The 21,927-nt window shown below is 38.4% G+C and overlaps 1 protein-coding gene across 3 annotated transcripts in view; it reads left to right on the top strand.

The window, feature by feature from the left end:
- Window positions 1-21,927, top strand: part of ADK (adenosine kinase) — a 266,929-nt gene that overhangs the window by 241,342 nt on the left and 3,660 nt on the right. For all 3 annotated transcript variants that reach the window (XM_064430468.1, XM_064430466.1, XM_064430467.1), the window contains exon 10: window positions 7,348-7,434. In XM_064430468.1, the coding sequence (XP_064286538.1) occupies window positions 7,348-7,434 (87 nt within the window). The remainder of the gene's footprint in view (window positions 1-7,347; window positions 7,435-21,927) is intronic.

The following is a 21,927-nucleotide window of genomic DNA, read 5'->3' as shown; positions in this document are numbered from 1 at the left end:
CTCACTCCTTCTCTTTTCAGTCTTACTGATGCTCAAGTGAAATGGAAGTGCCTTGGGCCCATTTCTGCCTCCACTGACAACCCATGCTTCTCAGATTATCGTGTAGCATTAAAAAAGCTGTCATGTAACATGGCATTTATTTAAATGATGTGATTTCTGTGTTCACCACTCTGAAACTGAGGTATAGCTAAGAAAGCTTGCAAGTTTTGACAGGTGTGTTTACCCCGCTAGGGCAATATGCTTAATGTATGAAAAATGTGAGGCAGAATACAGTTTTTGTCCTACTCAAAACCAAATTATAATATGTTTTTCTCTCTCTTATTTTGGTTTTGTTTTGTTTTTAGCCAATGCCGTGATAAGCTTTTGAGTAGGAATTGCATTGACATGATTTATAGGTTGATAGTTGTCAGAAGACTCTCCCATAGGACAGTGTTTTGGTGGCCTAGCTGTGCAGTGGTTTAAAATACATCTGTAGAATACCACGGAGTGAAGTACAAGCATACATGTTTCCTGTTGGTTTGTTGGTCAGTGAATGCACACAAGGTCTGGTTTCTATGCTGAGAGATGTTTCATTTTTGCACAGTCCTCACAGCCACGCTTCAGAAGGCTGGAGAGTGTGTGTGAGGAAAACATGTGTCCCTGTAAGCCAGACACACCTTTGTGACGTGTTCCTTACACTGGGCATTGACATTCCAGCTCTCATCATCTCTGTGTGTTCACAAGTCTTGGCTACCTATTTACAAATAGAAATAGATTTGTTTGCATTTCTAATTCCTATATATACACAGCTCAAAAAAATAATGGTGGAGGGGCATGGCTTGGTTTTTGACATGTGAGGATCAACTAAGATGTACAGTGCCCACAGCAATGCATGTGGGGTTTACAGTGCAGGGAGAGAGACTTACATTTGTTACTGTCCAAGGCCAGATGTGGTTTTGTGTCACCCTGTGCTCGCTGGTGTGGCTCAGCTCACTGTGGTAGAGATTGCTCTTCATGGAGACCAGGATCATACAATTTAAGGGCTTTGTTTATTGTAACCCATCTCTCCAGTCTCCAGGACTGATTTTGATCTGAGCTCTTCACAGTACTTCCGGACAGTCATTGTGTTGTAGCAGTGAAATACCTGCAGAACCTTTCGTTGGTTTTGGTGCCTTGACTCCACACCCCTGGCCTTTCCTGAGTGCTGAAGTCCTGTGTGAGCCCGGACAGAAGTCAGAGGAGAGGCTGGAGCTCTGAGCAGGACCTTATGTCTCCAGCAGCCATGCCGAGCTAGAGCAGTGCAGTCCTGGCAGCTCAGTGGGCGCAGTTTCAGCTGCCTCTGAAATCAGTGCCTGGCGGGCAAATGGCAATACTCTTGTGTGCTCGTAAGGCTTTTTCAACAGAGTTCATTGCCATTCTAAACCTTAAACATTGTGACACGTGCCAGAAAAATTCAGCAGCTTGTTCTTTAGGGCAGTTTTTCCATATATATATGCACATATATATATTTTTAAAAATGTTTTATTAGCAACAAACTGAAGCAGAACTAGTATTTTCTGTTGACCTCTTTCTTCTCCATTCTTTAAGCATAGTGTTCCGTTTACTTGTGCTAAAAATTATTTAATATGATAAATAAAGTAGAGATTGAAGTGTTGGCACTGGCATTGATGATACAGAAAATAATGACATTTAAGTGTGCCCCACACCTTTGATAAAGTAAACAAAACAAATTTTGCCTATAGAAGATGTTCATGAGCCATTAGTCAATGCTATTACATTTCTCACAATTGTTGTAACTATATACAGAGTTCTGAGTCCAGTCTTGTGCTGATATAAATCAAGAGTTATTTCAAAGCAGTGGTGTTGAATTAACAGGATTGCAGAGAGAATCTGGTGTAGGTTCAGAGGATACATGCTGTGTGCAAAAATAATGTTTAATTTTACATCATTGCTATTGGTTGATGTGTGTGAGTGTACAAGTTGATTCAGATGAACCTTCTTTCTCCTATTGACTCTAATCCTATGAATCACACTCCCATAAGAGGCTACAAATACGACTTCTGAATCAAAATGCTCTTGACCAGATAATAGTACAATTTGTATGTCTGAGGAGAGCTATAAGGAGAAGACAAGTCTCATTTACCTCCTAGGACAGAGGAAAATGGGGTCTGCACACTGTCATTTCCCCTACAGGTATCTATGGGACTATGACTAGAGCCACAGGAGATTCAAAGTCTGTGGCATCACATTATTTTTCTGTTTGTACTGAAGAAGAACTAGCTGCCTCTGAGGGACAGCACTTTGCATCCTGATCAACACTTTTGCATAGCAAACTGCAAAGAGAATTTTAGCTCCATTGCTAAAGAGACCCATTAATTGGGGTTCTTATTATGGAATTCAATTAATATTTGCCTTACTTGTATCATACCACAGACATACTAAAGCATTATAAATGACAACTGCTCTGTAACTTGTTTTGGGTCATTTGTTTATTATAGCAATAAAGAATAAACAACTTCTGCATTACTAGTTATAAAGATTTTTTGGGTACATACAGGGTTTATTAGAATACAGCATCATTTGTTGTGAACTATTAAAATACTAGATAGAAAGAACCCAAAGCAGGTAGCTGACTTGAATCTCTCTTGTCATGCTGTAACTCCATTGAATGGCACAAAGAGATTCCTTCGTTTTCTGACAAGCCCTGCATAGCTGCAGCACCAGGCCCACAGTGGTGCTAGCTGGTGGAGGGAGGATGTGTTGATGTGCAGAACAAGGCCAGCCCAACACACACCACAAAGTCCCAGAGTGGCCATCCAGAACTGGCTCCTGCAAGCGCCAGCCTGCAAATGCAGGATCTCGTTCTCTTTGCTTCAAAGGGACAGGTTGCGTCAGCTGTGCTGGGTTTGGAGCACATCATCCCTGCAGGTGTGGAGGATTCCTAGCTGGGGTTCAGTGCCCTGCCCCACGCTGCCTTGTAGCTTTGGCCAGGGCTGTGTTGATAGGATGGGGGAGCTGCAGTGTCTCTTTGATGTACATTAGCACGTGTGGTGTCATTGTGTGAAGGACAGCAACAGCATTCCATTACTGTCAAACAAAACAGGAGAAAGTATTTGCTGTACTGAGGGTTTTTGAAGATGTATTGATGTGCTGAAGAAGATACAGAGACTTAGAGCCTGTAGCCTTTTGGGGTTTACCTTCTGGAGACAGGTGAGAGCTAAAAATCATCCTAAGCAATATGGTCTGGTTTCAAATACTTTTCTCATTACTTCTTACCTTACAGCTGCCCAGAGACATTTATGGGTTTTGAGTTCAGGTTTCTATGTTCTGTTAAGTTCTTCCTGTCTCTTTTTTTTTTTTCTTTTATCTCTCTTTTTTTTTTTTTTGGCCCCTGATCTAAAGAAAGTTAGGGAGGGTGGAGGTGGGGAGGAGACGGGACAGAATTCTGTTTCACAGTTGTTCCTTTATTTTACAAGTTAAAGCTCACAAAAGAAACATGAATGTGACTCCATCTTGTAAGCATCTGTACTACCACTACCAAGCCATGGATCAAAAGATTATTTGAGGAAATAGCTAGAACTTTTTTCTATGTATTTTAGGTCTGTGTTCTTCCTTTCATTTTATTTTAAAACAAAATTAAGGACACTCCGACATGTTGCCCATAAGAGTTCTGTTACAGGTAATTAAATGTAAGTTTACACATTTAATCTACTTTTAAGAGCAAGAGAGACTGGTAAATGACCCAGTTAAGGAAAGTACTCAGCCTAATTGGATGTAACGATTGCTTGCTGGTGTTTATTACTGTACTAAGAGTAGACATGTAGTCTGTGATTCTAATTTGGTTTAGAGACAGACCTGTAGTATTTGCACCTATCATCGGAGTTCGATTGTTTCTGATAACATTGTGAAATAGGCTTGTATTCATTTGGGAGCTTAAGAGTATTAGAATGGAAGGAGCACTGGGTTTTTCCAGTTACTGTTGCTGTCCAGTTATTATCTCTCCAGACTGTTTTACCTACAATAATATGTTAAACTGGATATGCTAGCATATATTTTTGCCTAGGAAACTAGAGATCTCACCTCTTTATATATGTAATGTGAGGGATTAACAAGAACTAAATTTACCAATGAGCTGTATCCTTCTGACTTACCTGTGAACTTACCTTGTCTTTGGCCTATGCAGTCACATTAATGTCTGGGTTTGATTATTTCTATGTCATTTTGAAAGAGTTGAGTTCCTGACAAATGTAAAGTCACTGAAAGTTGAATCAAAGCCCCAAAATTTTACATTTCATTAATGCTTATTTCTAAAATTTCCCTAATTGTAGACACCTTGTTGCAATTTGCAATTTTGGGCTTCCAGGAAATTATATCCAAGTGGAATATGTTGTATCGTAGAAGATATTTGTTACATAAAAATAGAACACTGGATTTTATGCCCAGAGCAGCAGCACTTGGACTTCAAAACACTTATGTAATTATTCTTTATTTCCTAAGCTCTCAGAATGATGAATGAAATCAGAAGTGACTTTGAAAAGCAAGGCCACTGACGACCGGTGCACTTAGCCAAGGTGTCTCACTGTCCGCTATGATGGATTTGGGAGTTTTACAACATAATGGATCAAAAATGAAGTTAAAGCAATATTAAATTGACAAAAAAAAAGAAAAGGATATTCAGAAGAGAGACTTCTGCTTCATTGTGATTCATCTTGTTGTGTTTAGTTGTTACAAAACACAGATCAGTAAGAGAAATTAGCTCTTTTGGTGCTATTACACAGACATAGCAATGTAATTTAATGGCAGCTTTAGTTCTAACTTACTTCATTTATTGTAAAGGAAAGGGAAAAAAACCCCAAGCCTCGGTATTCTTCTGTTGATCTTACAGTATACATTATTGTCAGCTGTAGTTTTGTTGATTCTACTGTGCTAGAAGTTCTTCTAAGGTTAAAGAAAAATAATTTGCCTAGTGGATATGTGCAGATGGTAATATTTTGTAATTCAGTATGTGCTCCAAAGACATGCTGGCTCCTTCTTAAACTTCAGTACTTCAAAATTTGAGATTATTGCTCTGCTTGAAAATATATAGGAAATTGCAGAAAGAAAATGCATTACCCAAGTAGACATTGAAAACTGTGACCAGAAAAAAAAAATTCAAAAAAATTGTACACAGGAAGAGTTTCCTAATATATTTGGGGTTTTAGACTAATTCAGTTACTTATAATTATATCTACTACAGAAAGAATAAAATAGGGGCTCCTACTGCAATACTTACCTGCACATACTAGAGGGAGCTGAGGGAAGGAGTCAAGACAGAAGAAAAGAAAGGGAAAAGATGATGATGAGAACTTTAATTTGTGCTAGTTTGCTTGAACAGAATCTTATTTGATGCCATACCCCATTTACAGCTTTCAAAATACAGTGTGCACTATTCACTCTGTGTGCCCAAACACAGACATTTGTATGCGTATGCAATTGTCTGCTGTGCATTTAGCATGGAACATCTGTGTATGCCCATGCACACTTGGGAAGGAGCAGGTTAGTTTATTACAATGTGTTTTCAACAGACTTAGCACATTGTTCATTGTTTTAGTATTATCTAGAGCAAATCAATATACCTTCTTGTGAAATGGATGAATACATTCTGCTTGTCTGGCAGAGTTTAATGTAAGACCTCTCTTTCATGATTTCCAATTCAAATGAATGCTGTTAAAATTACTAAAAAACATTGCTCTTGAAGACTTATCTTAAGAGCACAACACAGCATTGAAGCACATTTCTAAATAGCTTTCTTAACAGAGTAGAGAGTAGGATGCCCTGAGAACTGACTGAAACCTGTTCTTTAATTGGAATATTCATCTTATGTTTTTCATTACCCTTTTTCCTTTGCCTCTCATGGATGGTTGTTGCTAATGCTCCCCTCCCCTCCTGGTGGGCCAGCCAACAGTTCCCTCTGGAGGCAGCATCATTATATCTGCCTGGTTCACTTAGTAGCAGATGGTGAAGAGCAGTAGAGCTGATACACTGCATTTCACAGAAACCAGGATCCTTCTGGTACCTCTGCAGCATACACAGACTTGCCTGATTTGAGACTGTGAATTCTTTATATGCCTTCCAAACTAGGTTTCCTTGTTTGCTCCTGTGTATGTCAGTGTAAGAGTGATTTTTATGATCTGCTCTGTTGCTGGACAGTGAAGAAACTACTCATCTCCAGGTTTCAGCTACTGGAAGCTCTGTTTTCCATTTTATTTCTATTTTTACCAAAAATTAAAAGAAAACGGCTCTGATGGTTTTTCTTTTCACTGGTTGACAGGCTTTTCTTCCCCCTCCCCTTTTTGTAATTCCTGCTGTCTGCCAAAGGACAATCTGTTTGCTCTGAGACAGTTTAATGCATACTGACTACCAGAGGCAGAACTTCCATTGGCTCTGTTACAGGGGTAATTTACACTTTAACAAGGTATTGTGACAAGGTGGTAATTATATTTTTATCACGTCATTATGACATTACCACCTGGAAAGCCATAGCTGATTAATTAGTGGCATATATTAAATTTATAACCCTGGAACTCTAAAGTTATCATACCTAAGTGGTGTAATTATGCTGAACTGTGGTGTGGCAGTGAATTGGAGGTGAAGATGCTGAGTATCCACCTATTGCAATGCATTTAATGAGTGCCAGTAGAGGGCAGGGAGCTGAAGGAAATAGTTGGGGTTTTTAAAATATAAATACTAAGGAAGAGAGTGAAATCATTGAAATCTTGAAACCAAATCTAGTCAAATGGCAAGTTCCAAGGCTTCTTACATATATGGTTTCTTTTAAATGGTATCATTTGAAAGTACTTTGATTTACACTTGCTTTTGCTTTTTATTTCACAGTTTTCTTTCAGTTAATTCACATCTATTTTGGTTTTAACAATGCAGCAGTTTCTGTTGATCTTTTGGAGGCTTGTACTGGCCATGCTGGAGGCTATCTCGCCTTGCTGAAACTACTAGAAAGCACTGGTGTTGGCAGGAGGGGTTTTTCTCAGTTTTGGCCATATGTCCAGCTGTTTTATGTTGTTCCTTCTGATTTAATTTATTTATTTTACTCTTTTCCTTACTCTTTTTCTCTTGTCCTTAGTATTAGGAGGTAGAGGAAGTAAATTAGGCTAGAAGTAAATAATGAAAATGCCCACAACTTATGGCTTGTTTGAATGTCTTCCCATATTCCTATGAAGTAAATACAGACAGAAATACAAACCAAATCTATTTTTACCCAAATTATCATGCTAAAGGTCATAGTTTTGAATTGTTTTGATTTTCCCTGTTTGTTGTGCATTTCAAAGTCAGATTCCCAAGTAACTAATGTTTTATTCTTCCCTTTCTCTACAGAAAATGAAGTGACTACTTTCCCGGTGTTGGTGAGTGATCAGAGTGAAATTGTGGATACCAATGGAGCTGGAGATGCATTTGTTGGAGGTATTTCTTACTTCTCTCTGTTGTTTGGAGATTATCTTATTATTCTCTCTGTATAAAATCTACTGTTTTTTCATTCAGCTGTCCTTCAGAATAAGCCTCATTCTTTTACAGCTTTTCTCTGCATCCTGAAGTTATATGATTTAATTAAGTTCTGACTTGCAAAGGGAAAGTGTGTTCTATTACTTCAAAAATAATATGCCATTATGCTGTACTCTGGTAGTTTTCGTGAGATTAATTGTATCTGTCAGACTGTTGCATAAACAAGCTGCATCAAGTACTATATAGTGTACAGAAATCCCTCCTGGCTTAAATGTTAACACATTGTTGTTCTTTAAAACAGGTTGTAGTGAATATTAAACAGTATGATAATAAGTGAGCATAATGTCTCTGATCATGTAAATTTTGGTAGAACATCTGCTTCCGATACAATTATTTGGACATCAGAAAAGAACGCAAAGGGTTAATTTGTTAAAACAAACCCTGAAAATATCTGGCATTGCTTAATATCCATTTGCAAACTTACTATTTTTTTTGGCGCAAGCTCTAAGGAAAAAAGAGGATGTTATGTCTGTGCCTGTTTAAAAAAATTATTCTATATAAGCCAAAACTCAATCTAATCCAAGATTTCTGTCATTCATTGTAACCTTCATCCATGTAGTTCTGTGATGCACTATTGCATCCTGAAGGCTCCAATATCCAGTCTGTAGTAGCTGTAAGGAGCTCCATTAGTCACTAATTTACTGGAAATATTACAAAGAGACTTTATAAATAGAATTGCAGGGCTCACTCTTGTAGCTATGAAGGGGATAGCAAGCAGTGTGTTACCAAATTAAAGCTTCAGAATTGTGTCCCACTTCAATATTCAACATAAGCTTAATCTTAAGCACATGAGTAATTCCATCCTTACTTAATACAGCATTTAAACCAAAGATATATGTTCAGTATTCATTCAAATCTGTCTGAGAATAGGAATGTTTTTACTCATTACTTCAGTGCTTTCATGAATCAAAAAGGACAGAAATAGAGGGAAACACATTAGGTCAAATTATTCATACACCTTTTAGGGCATACTTGTCACTGTCTGTTGTTCCTAAATCACAAACAAGACTAAATTTGAACCAGTAGGTAACAGTGACTATAACATAAATAAGATAATCTTCAAGTGCTTGTCCTTGTATACGCTTGCTCTGTTTATCAGCTGTGCCACAAAGCTGCTGTTCTTGTGAGGGCAGAGACAAGGAGAGAATAGGTCTTGCCTATTTTGTTTTCATGTGTCTGCCATGTTTATCTCTGATTGTATTTATTTTCCAGTTTTCAGTTTTAGGCCTCTTTAAATCAGGACTTTTGTTTTAATAATCCTAATTTTGTTCTTTCCTGTGTTAGCTGCAGAAAGAATATTGCAACTATATCAGAGCTTTAAGAACTGTTTTATAATATAATAAATCAAATTTAAAAATTGAACTCTCAAAAGCCTTCCTCTTTAGGTTGCATCCTTTTCCCTGGTACAGTCATAGATGCTGGTTTTCTGTAGAAGGGCTAAAACATTTACTTTAATCAGAATATCCTGAATGGAAAGGCTGATATAAACCAGATCAGTCTCTATTCTAAACTACTGCCTTCCACCAGCAGTGTAAGGAGTTGGGGCACATCCTGTCAGGCTGGTCTTGGATCAATTGTGAGATTCCTTTCTCGAAGGGGAAAAATGATGAGGACAATGCTCAGCTGTGGAAGAGAGGGATGAAGGGACATACTCTAAAAGATTAACTCTCCCTTACCATTCTAAGTGTTAAGATGCAGCAAGATCCTGTATATTTGGGATAATCTTAACAAAAGTCCTGTATCACAGCTTATGGATGTGTATTATCTTCAGTTGCCCCACAAACATCCGAGGCATCAGATGCTTTTTCATTGGGCCACAAGTGCAAGGCAGTCCAGTGCATTGTACAGTTCTCCCCCACTGTCAGGGAAAGGACCACAGCTGGTTTTCCCTCTGTAATGGAAGTCAGCTCAGCCATGGCAAATCTGTCTGAGCTGTCCTTGCAGTTAGACACTTACCTGAGAATCTCCTGTGACTCAATGCAACATGAGCTTTAGAATACCTGTCCAGAGTTCTTCCATTGGCTTCTGGGATATCTCAGTTCTCCTCTGGCACTCCATAAATAATAAATTGATCATTTATTCTCCTCAGAAAATAGATTTTCCTGAGTTTAGTCCAGATGGGAGAATTGGGACGCAACAGTCTAAATACACAGCTGATTCTAGTCTTATGTGTACTGTGGTCTCCTTCTTCAAGGAGTCACTTAATTTTCCTTCCCATATGTAGGAAATAGGATATTGGACTGGATAGGCTTTGATTTGGTCTGTGTTTCATTTGGGGGAAATGTCTGTATTTTATCTGTGGCACACTTGTCGTGTGTTTTCAAGCTGTGTATTTGGAGCACATTTGGAGAAGTTCTTGAACATCTCCTTAGCAGCAAGCCCTGTGCAGTAGTGTAGGTAATACTGCCCAACATACATGTCTTCTAGCACTGGGTCTAGCACTGAGCCAGCTGCAGTGTTACTGTCCTGACAGAATTTTTACAACAGGAAAGTTATGTTCTCGTCAGTGCTTTTCTGCTTCTTTCTTTGATTGAGGTTTTTATCAGTTGTTACTACCTAGGCAACAGTACATGTAATGTTTTGATTTCAGATTCCTTGTACTAAAATGTTTCAAAATTAATCCCTTAACTAAAAAGTCACTCAATGTGACAATATCCCCTCCTGGAATCCTAGATATTTTATTCAAGCAGCAGAGAACAAGACTCCCATGGCAAAGTTTCCCGTACTTCTCTGGAACCAGTATATTAACACGATTGAGCAGTGTTTTTTCTGGAGCAGGTGTCTTGGCTGAGATGGAAACATGGGATATAATGAGAACTAACCCCATCACACAAGATTTATTTTGTATTAGGGGGTCAGATTTGTTAGACTCTATTTTGAAAGATCTTTTACAGAGGCACTCTTTTCCAGAGGTATAACTCACAGATCATAGGGAAATTCCTTTTCAATAATTATGCCAACTTGGCAAATCACCCCTCATATGTTTCTCCATGTAAAACCTGAAGAAAAGAAAACTGTGTGGTTGTTTTTCACTAGAACCAGTCTAACTACTGAAACTCTTGAGACCTTAAAGTCAAGACAAAGTTTAAAGACACAAAGTTTCTGGGCAGTTGTAACTCTGTGAGTTGATTCATGCATTCTGCATTTCTGAAGCTGCCAGCCTCCAAGGAGAACTAGCTCACCCCAACAGCTAGCAGCAAGAAATAAACCACATTCTTCAGTTGAAATGTGGTTTTATTAGGTTGGCACCAGGAATATCTCTGAATTTCTTGCCTCTTACTTCAGGCATCAGGTCATCTGCCACTCAGGCTGGTGCATTGCATGAATAAGAAATTGGGTTTTAAAATTGCTACGGGTATCTTTATGCTAAAATCACCTCTCTAAACAACACTAATACAGTTCTGCTTTTATTGCTTACCAGCAACACTGCTACCTTTTACAGGTTTAAGAAATAATGGTTTACTTTGTAGCATCTCAGCACCTCTTGTGGTTTTCAGGAGTACCGCAGATACTTGGTTATAAATCCCTAAAATACCCATAAATTAAAGTTACAATTCCACCTCCAGATTCTATGATTTGAAAAATCACTTGAGCTTTGCTGACATGGCTTATGCCACAAAAGTCCTCTTAATGGAATTACAGCCTTAGTTTGTAGAGTTTGGGGAGCTCATTAAATTAACATTTATTTATTACTAGTCAGCCCCAGTTTGAACCATTGCAATGATGGTAATCAAAGCGTACTGAATGGCAATAAATATGAACAGTTTGACCATCGTATGCTTTCCTTTATGCCATCCTGCTCTCTTCAGCCAGAGCAGGCTTGCCTTCTGTTTGAACTCCCCTTTGTCATTGCCACCGTAACTAATGAAAACAATAAGCATCTGTTCTGATAGTTGCTGCCATTGTTCCCTGCAAAATCTCTCCCCTAGAATCTGTCTAGTCACTGGATCTGAGTACAGAGTTCATAACAAATGAATAGGAGAAGGTGTAAAATCAATGTTTCTTCAGGTTCCATCAATATAAATATATTGACCTAATAATCTGCCATGATTTAGTCATATACTACATGGAAAGTACTAGAGTATGAAATGGAACCACAAATCATTCTCAAGTAGCATGATAAGGCAGTGACAGAACGATCGCAGAAAGTGTATTACTTATCACCATGCTATGAAGATGTTATACCATTCTCAAGGAAAACGAATCCCAGGGTAGAAGGAGCTCTTCATTAAGCATTGTACAGTGCCAGATAGGAGCTGATAGCAATTTGCCTCTGTCAGTATCAAAGGAGAGGTCAATGGCTCAAACCACCTGTCAATTTAAAAATGGCACTGGCAGTTGTCATGTGCTGGGGAATCTCATAAAGCTGCTAGCTAGAGTTTGAAAGCTACAGTCACAATTTTTTGGTGCACATTCTTCCAGAATAAGCACTTCTCTTTCTTGTGAATACCAGCATGAGCCTTATGAGATGGTCAATTCCTGTCTCAGCTACAGACAACTACTCTGATAGAGATAGGGATAGCAGCAAAAGAGGAGGCATCCTCTTTTATGTGCCCTTGTGTGAGTGGGCCTCATGGTATCATTATCTCCTCTTTAGGGACCACAGGGTTTACTAAAGATACTTTTCTCTTTCTTGTTCTGTTTGAGCCAAACTGTCTCAGTAAAACCATTTCCTCATCTTTAATAGAGAGGTTAATTCCAAGCATTATTTTCCCATCTTAATCTAAATGTCTCTACAAATTAAATAAAGACCTTAGACTTGTAGGAGTTTGCCTAAAGGTTCTCACACTCTTCAAATTTTAGCCTCTGTTCATGAGGTAAATGCAAATGTTTTTCAATAGAGTGACATCCAGCTTTGATTTCAGAACTAAGTAATATTTGATATACTTCTGCATTATTGAAATACTATATTTCGCATGAAATGGTCTTTGAATATATTATGTGTATACCTGTATGTGTATCTATAAAACCACAGTACAAGAAATAAAAATACAGGTTCACAAAGAATACAGAGTGCACAGAATAATTGGTCATCATTACTCCTCTGATATTAAATGTTCGATTCAGAAACCTCTTTTAATAAAGGTCTAGTTCTGTTTTCTGAACACACTAGATTTGCTTTGGAATATCTTGGCTGAAGCTTGTGGATTTAAACAAGTGTAATATTGATAAAAATGGAAACATAATTAAAACCAGAATAATAATTCTTATGCTGTTGCTGTGTAGCACCCATCATTTATGGAAGGAATCCAGTGATTTTTAAAATTAAAAAGATCACCTGGATGGGATTTGACGTCATCTGAGTTGACCCTGCCTTAAGCCAGGGACTGAAGCACGTGACCTAAAGAGGTCCCTTCCCACCTAAATTGTGTTATGGTCCTCTGAATTTTAATCCTGTTGGTATTAAGTTCCCAGGTGCCAGTTCCTGCTCCTCTGGAAATCCAGACTCGGTCATCTTCAGAGGGCAATGTTGGTGGCTCCAGAGTAGGAGCTGACCAAATTAAAAAATGAAGCTGAAAGTGTGGGAATTCCATCCTCTTGCAATAAATCTGTTCTAGGGCAAAGGGGGACTGTACTCATGACTCTGTCTAATAAGTCTCTTATGTATTTCTTGTGCAAGCATTATGGGGATAGAGGCATGTGCACATGTGAGAAATGAAATAAGCTCTTATGAATAGCTCCTGTATGGCTATTCCAGGAGTGCTAAACATGCAAAAAGATCTGATAATGCCTTCAGCAGAGACAGATTTGAATGGTTTTTTAGAACACTAAATTATCACTAAGCTTGTGACTATATTAAAAAGAAAGGTACTTAATGGATTTCTAGGGCTCTTGAAGACTGGGAAAGAATTTGTTTACACTAATAATGAATATTTCTCTTATTTGTTGTATTTTCCTCTCTGTATAAATCTGTGCTGTAAGGGCTGCTCTCCCTCCAGTATTCACTGCCTCTGGAACATTCTAGATTTGTTGAAACGGGAGTACAAGGAGCTAGGAACAATTCTTTACTGAACACCAGGAGCATGTTATTAGAAGCTACTTCATCCACTTATAGCAGTCTTTAATTTTTATAAGATTTTTATACTTGTGTAAAATACCTTGGGAAGTTGCCATCATTTTTTAATCACATTTAATAGAGGGAAATACAGTGGACAAAATGTCACTGCTGTGAAGTACTCCCTTCTGATAACACCAGAGCTCTGAGATGCAGAGCTACTGAGAGCAAGGGATATTTTTTGTGGCGATATCAATTAAATACATGTGTGCATGTAACTTGTAGTGGCTGATATTTGCTACAAAATTTATCTTCACCAGCAAAGAGAGAGGGGATATTACTTTGAATCATTCTGGCTTTTCTTTGAAGTAAAGATAACTGTTATAACAGAAAGCAGCACTCTCTTAGTTTTCATTTGTGCAGCCTTGGTGGCTAATTGCCTCTGAGCAATCCTGTTGTTACTGAGATCATGGCGGGTGAGATAGGAAGCTTTGAAATAAAAATACTTAGTGTCATCAGCACTTTGACTGACAGCCCATTTTGCCCATCTTTACCACTCCTGGTTTATAAACAGCATACAGGAGTGTAATAGCTGAGCTGCAGAGAGGGCATCAATCTTTGCTTGCTAGGGGATAGCCTGTCAACATGTCCATGACTTACCACCCCTGCGTTCTGATGGCATTCGGAACTCTGTCAGATCAACATCCCACAGAAACCCAGGCTATTAGATCACCACGTTATCTCTGGAACTGACCTTCTACAAACTAGAAAATCACCAGATTATATGCTCCCAGTTGATTTTTTCTCAGTCTCAGCTAGAGGCACATGATTATTCTGATCAATAGTGTAGCCAGTTTCTAGTAATTTCAACATTAGTATTGGCTCATTTTTGAAATTTCCCACAGTTTGAATTGCAGCTACTTAAAACCATAAAATAGATATCACTTAGAAAAAACATGAAATATTTCTGTTTTCTTTTTAATTCCCTACTTCTTTGTTTACCAATTTCTATTCCAAATTATTTCTTTGGAAAGAATACCCTCTTCTGTGCTGATATTATACATAAACCTGTTTGCATGTGTTGTTCAAGTATAATTGTAATTATACTGTTTTCATTGTTTTAATTGCTACCCTTCTCTTGGTCTCTAACTGTTCCTCCTAATTTCATTACATATGTATTCTTATAATACAGTAATGTAAATATAGTAATTCACACTTTCACCTGTTCCATTTAAAGGCAATCTAGAAAAAGACATAGTAGAATAAAAGTAAGGCATAACAGAGTATACTTGCTGTCATTTCTTAAATAACATGTAGAAGCAAAATATCCACTTAAAAGGATCAGTGTGTGGAATTAAAAACCCTCAGAAGTTTCTAATTAGACTGAAGCAGGACTTGATTCCTTTAGCCTCTGTGTCTCTCTTCCTGTCAGTGACACCGTCAGTGTTAAGGGAGCCTCAGTACACAGCAAGAGGATTAATATTTTGCAAAATTGGTTTTTAAAAGGCCTAATTTACCTCGCCATAAAGTCAGTGACATTCTGGACAGGTTTTGTGAAAAATAAGCATCAAATAGGATGTGTACACTTTAAAAAACAAACCTACTCTGTTAAAAATAGATTTTCAAAACCAATTACAAAGTTCCAATTTTTGCTGTAATAGCTATGGGACAATTACAAATTGACTTAACGCCTCAAAGCAAGTCATCACCGTTTAAAATACTTTGTCATGCCTACTATGCCTACCCTCATAACATTTCATTTTATGTTAATGTGTCATGTGTTAGAAAATCATGTAATGATAAAGAAAATGTTCATGTGGAAGGTTAGAAATTACTTTAATGAGTTACTATTACCTTGCTTGCAGACTGTTGGCAATATTTTTGTGTTATTTTAATGTATTCTGAATAGAGACAGAGGCACTCGTCAGATTGGATCATCAAGAACATTCCCCTGGGAATCAGGGCAGGATATAGTCCCTTAAGAAATGATGTGTCAGATTTAGCTGATGCTATATTCACAGGAGATAAAACACCACAGAATGAAATACAAAAACACACTGAAATATATTGTCTGTTTGACATCTAACATGCCTCAGTGGGTGCTAAGGGCATGGACACAAAGACCGTAAGGACACTTCTCAGGCCATGGTGTTCACAAGCTGGGTCCTCTCTCACTTACAGCTCCTCTGTTATATAAACAGCATGGTAAAATCTCCCAGAATTTGTTCACTTCCCCCACACTGCAATGGGCTCATACTTGAAGTGGGAAGATGGCAAGATTGCAGTAAAAAGGAATTAGAAGAAAAAAATGTGGTCCCAGTTAAAAGCAGAGGTAGTAGCAGTGCTTGTAGGTTGGTTTGACACTGATCCCTGACCCAGTGGAAAGGGACATTACTGTTATTGGTGATCAGTAAATTTTTGCTATCAATCCAGAACTGTAACAGATATTTAAAGAGGCAAAAGATATTAAGTGTCACTGTACTAAAATAGGAGCATTATGAATATAATGCTAGGGTAGGCTCTTTCAGCCCACAAAAGTCAGGAAATTCACAGGCTGCCTAGCTCCCATATTCCCTCTGCACTAGGTGTTGCTTTCTGATTCTCTTTACAAACTGCTGGCTTGGCTGTGTGGAAGCACACCTGCAAATAAAACTCTCCTGGGATTCGTGCATATGAATCTTGGCTATGAAGTTACATTTGTGCAACCTTTTTTTCACTTGAATATATGTTAAAAACTGAGTAGGGGATAGGACATATTATTCCATTTTATTGTCCTTAGAACTTCATTGTATCTATAGTAAATTAGTGCAGTTCTCTTCCTTTTATTCCAAGCAGTAGGTATAATAATTGGCTCCATTTAGTGTCAATACAACAGATCTGGTTTGAGGCTCAGAAATTTCCACAGGTACTAATAAAAGAAAGCTTATTTTACTCTTCTGTCTCAAAAAATTTTTAAGAATTTTAGATTTTGCAGAACAGTTCTAGGGAATGCTTTTAGGAAAAACAAAGATAAATATATAAATATCAGCCTGGAAAGTATTTTTTTCAAATAGAGAAGATACTTGCAATGAAAATACCTGTTTCTGGTTTGGCACATGCAGTGCCTTGGATACTCCTTGTAAGCTTGGAGGGGGTTTTTTTAATTAAATGTTTTCCCCTGGAGGCTGCCGGAGACAAGCCTAAGGCAACCAGATCCTGATCCTAAAGGAGATTTCCCAAAGCTCATCATGTGGACTCAAAAATGAAAAATAGGACCAAACCATGAGAAGTTATAAGTGTGTTAGCATTTTCCTCTTTCACATTATTCTTGGAGCATATTATAGACTGAAATGGCTCTTTTCTTGGACAGTAAGATGCACTGGGGAATTTAATAGAGGCGATATGCAACAGGTTATAGAGTCCACTGAGGATGATTAATGTGGAAGGATGTCAGAGCATAAAATATTGCTTATATTTATAACAAAATATAACAAAGCTCCAGCTTTGAGCTATTCCCTCTCAGAAGGTGGACAGTATGCAGTCAAGGCACAGGGCAGTGATAGAAAATCTCACATCAATCTAAGTAGGCTTCACCTCAGGGTCTATTTTCTCAATCCATGGCACAGCCTTCAGGAACAAACCACCACAGAGCTGTATACACCATTCCTACTTGAATGAAAACATCAGAGAAACTACACTGCTGACTTTCCTTGGAGGGAGTCTCTGGTGGGCCTGGGCACGTACAGGCCCTGGGAACTGTGATGACACCTTGTTCTCTGAGCTGCAGTGAGCTGGCCCAGTAGAGCCAAACAGTGGCAATCATGTGCAATCAATGCAATGAAATTATTCAGCCTTGATTCCTAATGGAATAATAGGGATGTAATGAAGTTTTATGTATTTTTTTTAATTGTCACATTTCTGCAGAAATCTTTCATTAACATTTTCCACATGTAGTTCTTTAAAGCTTTAGACACTGCGTTCTTTTTTTTTGTTTTGTGTATTCAACACCTCCTCTCCATTCCAGGAAAAGGCTGCTAAACTGAAAACATTCCTTTCGCTTATTCATAGTTGTCTAGTAAATGCAAAGTTGTATTATTTGCATGTGTCCATAAATGACTGTATAACCTCAGACTGAAAAATATGTACACCCATCTGAGTGATCCTTACAGAAACTCAATGCATTGAAAATGTATCCATAAATAAGAAGAAAACAAGAGGGATAGGCATAGTGATACCAATATCACTGCATTTCTTAAAACGTGCTTGGTTTAGTATTCATGCTGCTGATTATAAAATAAGAAGTTTCTTGTACAAAGGCAGTGAAATGCTTTTAGCACGTGACCATTTTATAAATAAAGTAAATATAGACTTCTGAAACATTTTAGTCGTGATCTCATGGTTTTGTCATTCTCTGGAAGTAAAAATATTGACATTTACCAAGCTGTTTGTTCCAGCTTTCTGGTCTCCTGCAGTTTATTTATATAACAACCTTATCGATGAGCCTCTTACTCAGCTCTCTAGGTTTAACTGAGTTGAGTCGATTTGCTACCACAGCTTCAAGTCGCTGTTACAGAACAAGCAAGACATCCTAATAAAGCTGTAAACGTGTTTACTCAAACATGGTATTGATTTTACTTGGAGAGGGAGAAGCTAGTGCTTAGCATGGTGTCAGGGAGGATGAATTTAACTGCAGTTTTTCATTGTCATCTGTCATGGTTGTGAAACACTAAGTGAAGCCACAAGAGGATAATTAGAATTGCCAGAAATTTAGCCCCTAAAATCAGTTAACCACTTGAGATTTTTGTAGTTTAATTAGTTTTTATTAAAACTTTCCTCCAGTGGAATAGTCAGGAAGGATTTTCTAATGTTCTTTCCAGTGAGAGATTTCAAGGTTGCCACTGGTTAGATATACATCTTAAATGACCACTTTTATGGAAGGGTTGGTAACCTTTTTTCTCTCAATTGTAATTAGCCTGGCACTAGAGTCCTGTATAAGCACAGAGCCATTTCATTTAAAGGAGAGAAAAAGACACGTGTTTCTATGCATATACATTTGTAGTTAATAACATATATATGCATGTATGGCATCATTTTTACAATAAATTTTGTGAGAGAAAGTGCTAAAGTGCTTAAAGGTTGAAAGAAATATAGAGTGTTTGAAGACGCTTACATTTAATTTGTCTTATATACTGTAAGTCTGATGTGTCAGACCACAGTGCCAAAAGACATGAAAACAGAAGCCAAATCCCACCCTTAATCACAAACGTTTCCATTTAGAATAGCCAACATTTGGTTTGATAGCAATGGGCAGGGCCTCTGGCTTACCACAGTTCTTGGCTGTAATATCCACCATCTGCCACAAAATTAAAAAAGGAGAAACCTCAGCATGTTGACGTACGGTCATTCAGTGACTGTATTGCAGAATGCACTGATGCCAACATCTTTTACAAAATCTAGGGTGGCTGGTTGTCTCTTGGCAGCAGCATTGCCAACCACCCCATTACTACTGACCAGGCTCATGCTACAACATTAGCCCTCTCCAACAGTGCTAAAAGACCTCAAAAAAGCCCCAATCATATCAGCCACAAGGCATTGACTGGGTAATGTTTCTTGAAAACTGCATCTTCCCACACTCCTGGCCTGGAAATCTAGTGGGATCACATAAAAATAGATAAGCGTCCCAGCAACTGTGATAAATTCTGTATATGAACAAGGGTGTGAAAAGGTGCTTGCAACTGTCCCCATGGGGAAATGACACCATTTTTAAAAGTGCAGTTCACAAATTAGGCTGTAGAAATTTTAAATACAAAAAAGAGGAGTCAGCTAATCCTGGTGAGGATCCTTTTTGTGGCTGGGACAATTTTGAAGGTGAATGGCCTGGCTAGCATAGGTCATATACTTCAGGGTTCATCTGGAAGCAGAATTGTCTGGGAACATCACATAGCAAAAAGGTTTTGAGGGGCTCTGACTCAGGGTCAGCCTGTAATTGTTTATAATTTATGCATTTGATAATTGGATTTTTTCAGCTTTTCTCTCTTGCATTGAAAAAAAAAATAATTTTGCCATGGGCATTTTATAAAGGTTGGAAGTGTGAGAGAAACTGCAGAAAGCCAAGTAGTGGGGAGCTGGGTGTCGGAGGCTATAAATGGATTTTCAGCCAGCATTAGTAATTAACAGTCATTAAAATTAATTTTCAAGTGTACAATTTGAAATGAAACATTTGGCTTCAATATGAGCTGTCTTTAAGTGTTGTTAAACCATTACTGGAGCAGACCAGAACTGTTTTAAATCTCCACTATCAGACTCCCACATTTCTGCCCAACTGCACTGGTTCTAAGTGTTCATTCAGAATTATCACTAACAGTCTGGAAATAAAACTTTCAAAGAAATCACTGATTTCAGTGAAATTGCCTCTGAAATATCTGTTTTGCTAGAAAATCAACTTGGCTCTCCTTTAATGATGTTTAAGTTCTACTCAACTCTAAGGAGTAACAAAGTGAATACAACACCTTTTGTATCAGTCAGTGGACTGTCCTGCTGTGTCTTTTCAAACTTTACTGACACCCCCAAAGAGATTTCAGCTGGTCTCAGTTGGGTCTGGCACCACTTCTGGCACTTGGCTTACAGGACTTTCCATTTGGGGGGAGCACAAAAAGGAACAAAACAACTTCATTTTTCCATCCCTCATTCTATTTGTAGACCTAACAATTACAAACATTGTCTTTGAGATTATGTAGTAAGGAAGCTGGAGGTAATAAAGATTAACTCAATTATTTCAGGCACACTTTTCAAAGCAAAGTGATTCCAGAGTCACTTTTTTTTCTCCTGAGCAGAAAAGAAATAATTAAGGGCCAAAAACAGCTATTGGTGTGTTATAATCCCTTCTGCCATCTGAGAATGCAAATACATTTTGTGCCACTCCAAGGTTTAAAGCAACTTTTGAAACAAAGTTGTCTTTTTTCTAGGAAGATAAGTGTGATGAATTGGACCCAGTTCCAAAGAAGTTCTCACCATTAGTGGGTGCGAGCTGGTTACTTGGCTATCCATGCCTGTGAAGGGCAAAAGGCATCCCAGTCTACTCTGAAAGCTTACCAAGATGGCTCATTACATCAAGGTGGCTTGCTACACATCCTGCCACTGCATTTTCCCTTCTTCCACAAACAGTTGGCATGTTAGATAACAGGGCAGGAGGCAGACAGGAAAGCCTCAAGCTCGCGTGATGAGAGTGATGCACAAAGCTTGCAGCAGCATCCACAGCTCCAGCAGTGCAGAAATGCTGCTGCACAACAGCTGCAGCTAGAACATGGTAAACAATATTGCCTGAAGTTGTTTTGGTAAAATATTGAAGTGAGGCTGTCTGGTGTAGCCAAAGTCTACTGCTGCTTTCTGCACTCTGTTCAGACCACAAAGGAATGAAGTAGATGCTGAGCTACGTTAGTATGTGCTGGGATGACCTAGGTCTGTGATACAGGATCAGAGTTCAATCCTGCCCTTTTGGTCTCTGAAGTGGTAGGAGTGTGAAGTAAGTCTGAAGCCATGTTCACTTATCTTCTTGCATTTCCAATCATGGCACCTTAAGAGATTACAGCCTTCAACTGCTTCTCATCTTCCCTCTGCCGCCCTGCTAGCTGGTTGGGTTGTTTGAGTGCTCACTAACCCACTTCAGTTTCAATCAGCTGTGTTAGCAAAGATCCCCTGCTCAACAGCTACTGTTTAAACTGATCTGGCTCCTTTTGACAGGGTATCAGGTTATACCAGCAGCAAAGCAGCATGGTGAAAAACAGATGGGGGAGTAACTTCTTCAGCTGGAACTCAGATCTGAATCGATGCCTTGAGAGTATGACTCATGGGGTTTGCATCACTGTGCCTTATACACTGGGGGAGGCAAACTCTGAATTATATTCTGACCATGTTGCTTTTTACTGCATTAACTAAAAAGAACATTCTGTAGTTAAGGCAGCCAACCTGATAGAGCTCTTTGCTTCTCTGCTCAAACAACACTGCTTTCTGGTGTTCCCTCGGGGTCTGCTTTGCCAACTGCCTAGTCTTACTATGTGATGTAGTTCTGTTTGTGATATGTGTGTTTGTATTGTCATTCGATGCAGTATTGTGTCAGATACTGCTATTTCCATTTCATCTATGAAACACATACCTTTTAAGAGAAACTCAGCAGACAAGAGAATGGTTTGAGGGCAAACTCCCCAATGCAGTTTCTACATATATCATATATGACAGCTGTACTTAATGTCATTTCTGCAACACTCTTAAATCACAGAGATCTCTCATTTCTATCCCCAATTAGAACAAGATGTTTTTTCACCTGACTCTGCTTTCACTTAGATCAAAATAAATAAGAAGTAGCTTCACTGAAGACAAAAGACTCATACTAACCTGAAACTACAATGAACCTGGGAGGTGAT

Source organism: Passer domesticus, chromosome 8, assembly GCF_036417665.1.
Source record: "Passer domesticus isolate bPasDom1 chromosome 8, bPasDom1.hap1, whole genome shotgun sequence".
In the NCBI taxonomy this organism is placed as follows: domain Eukaryota; kingdom Metazoa; phylum Chordata; class Aves; order Passeriformes; family Passeridae; genus Passer; species Passer domesticus.
Note: the sequence above shows the minus strand (reverse complement) of the source record. Positions and strands in the feature narration are given on the sequence as shown.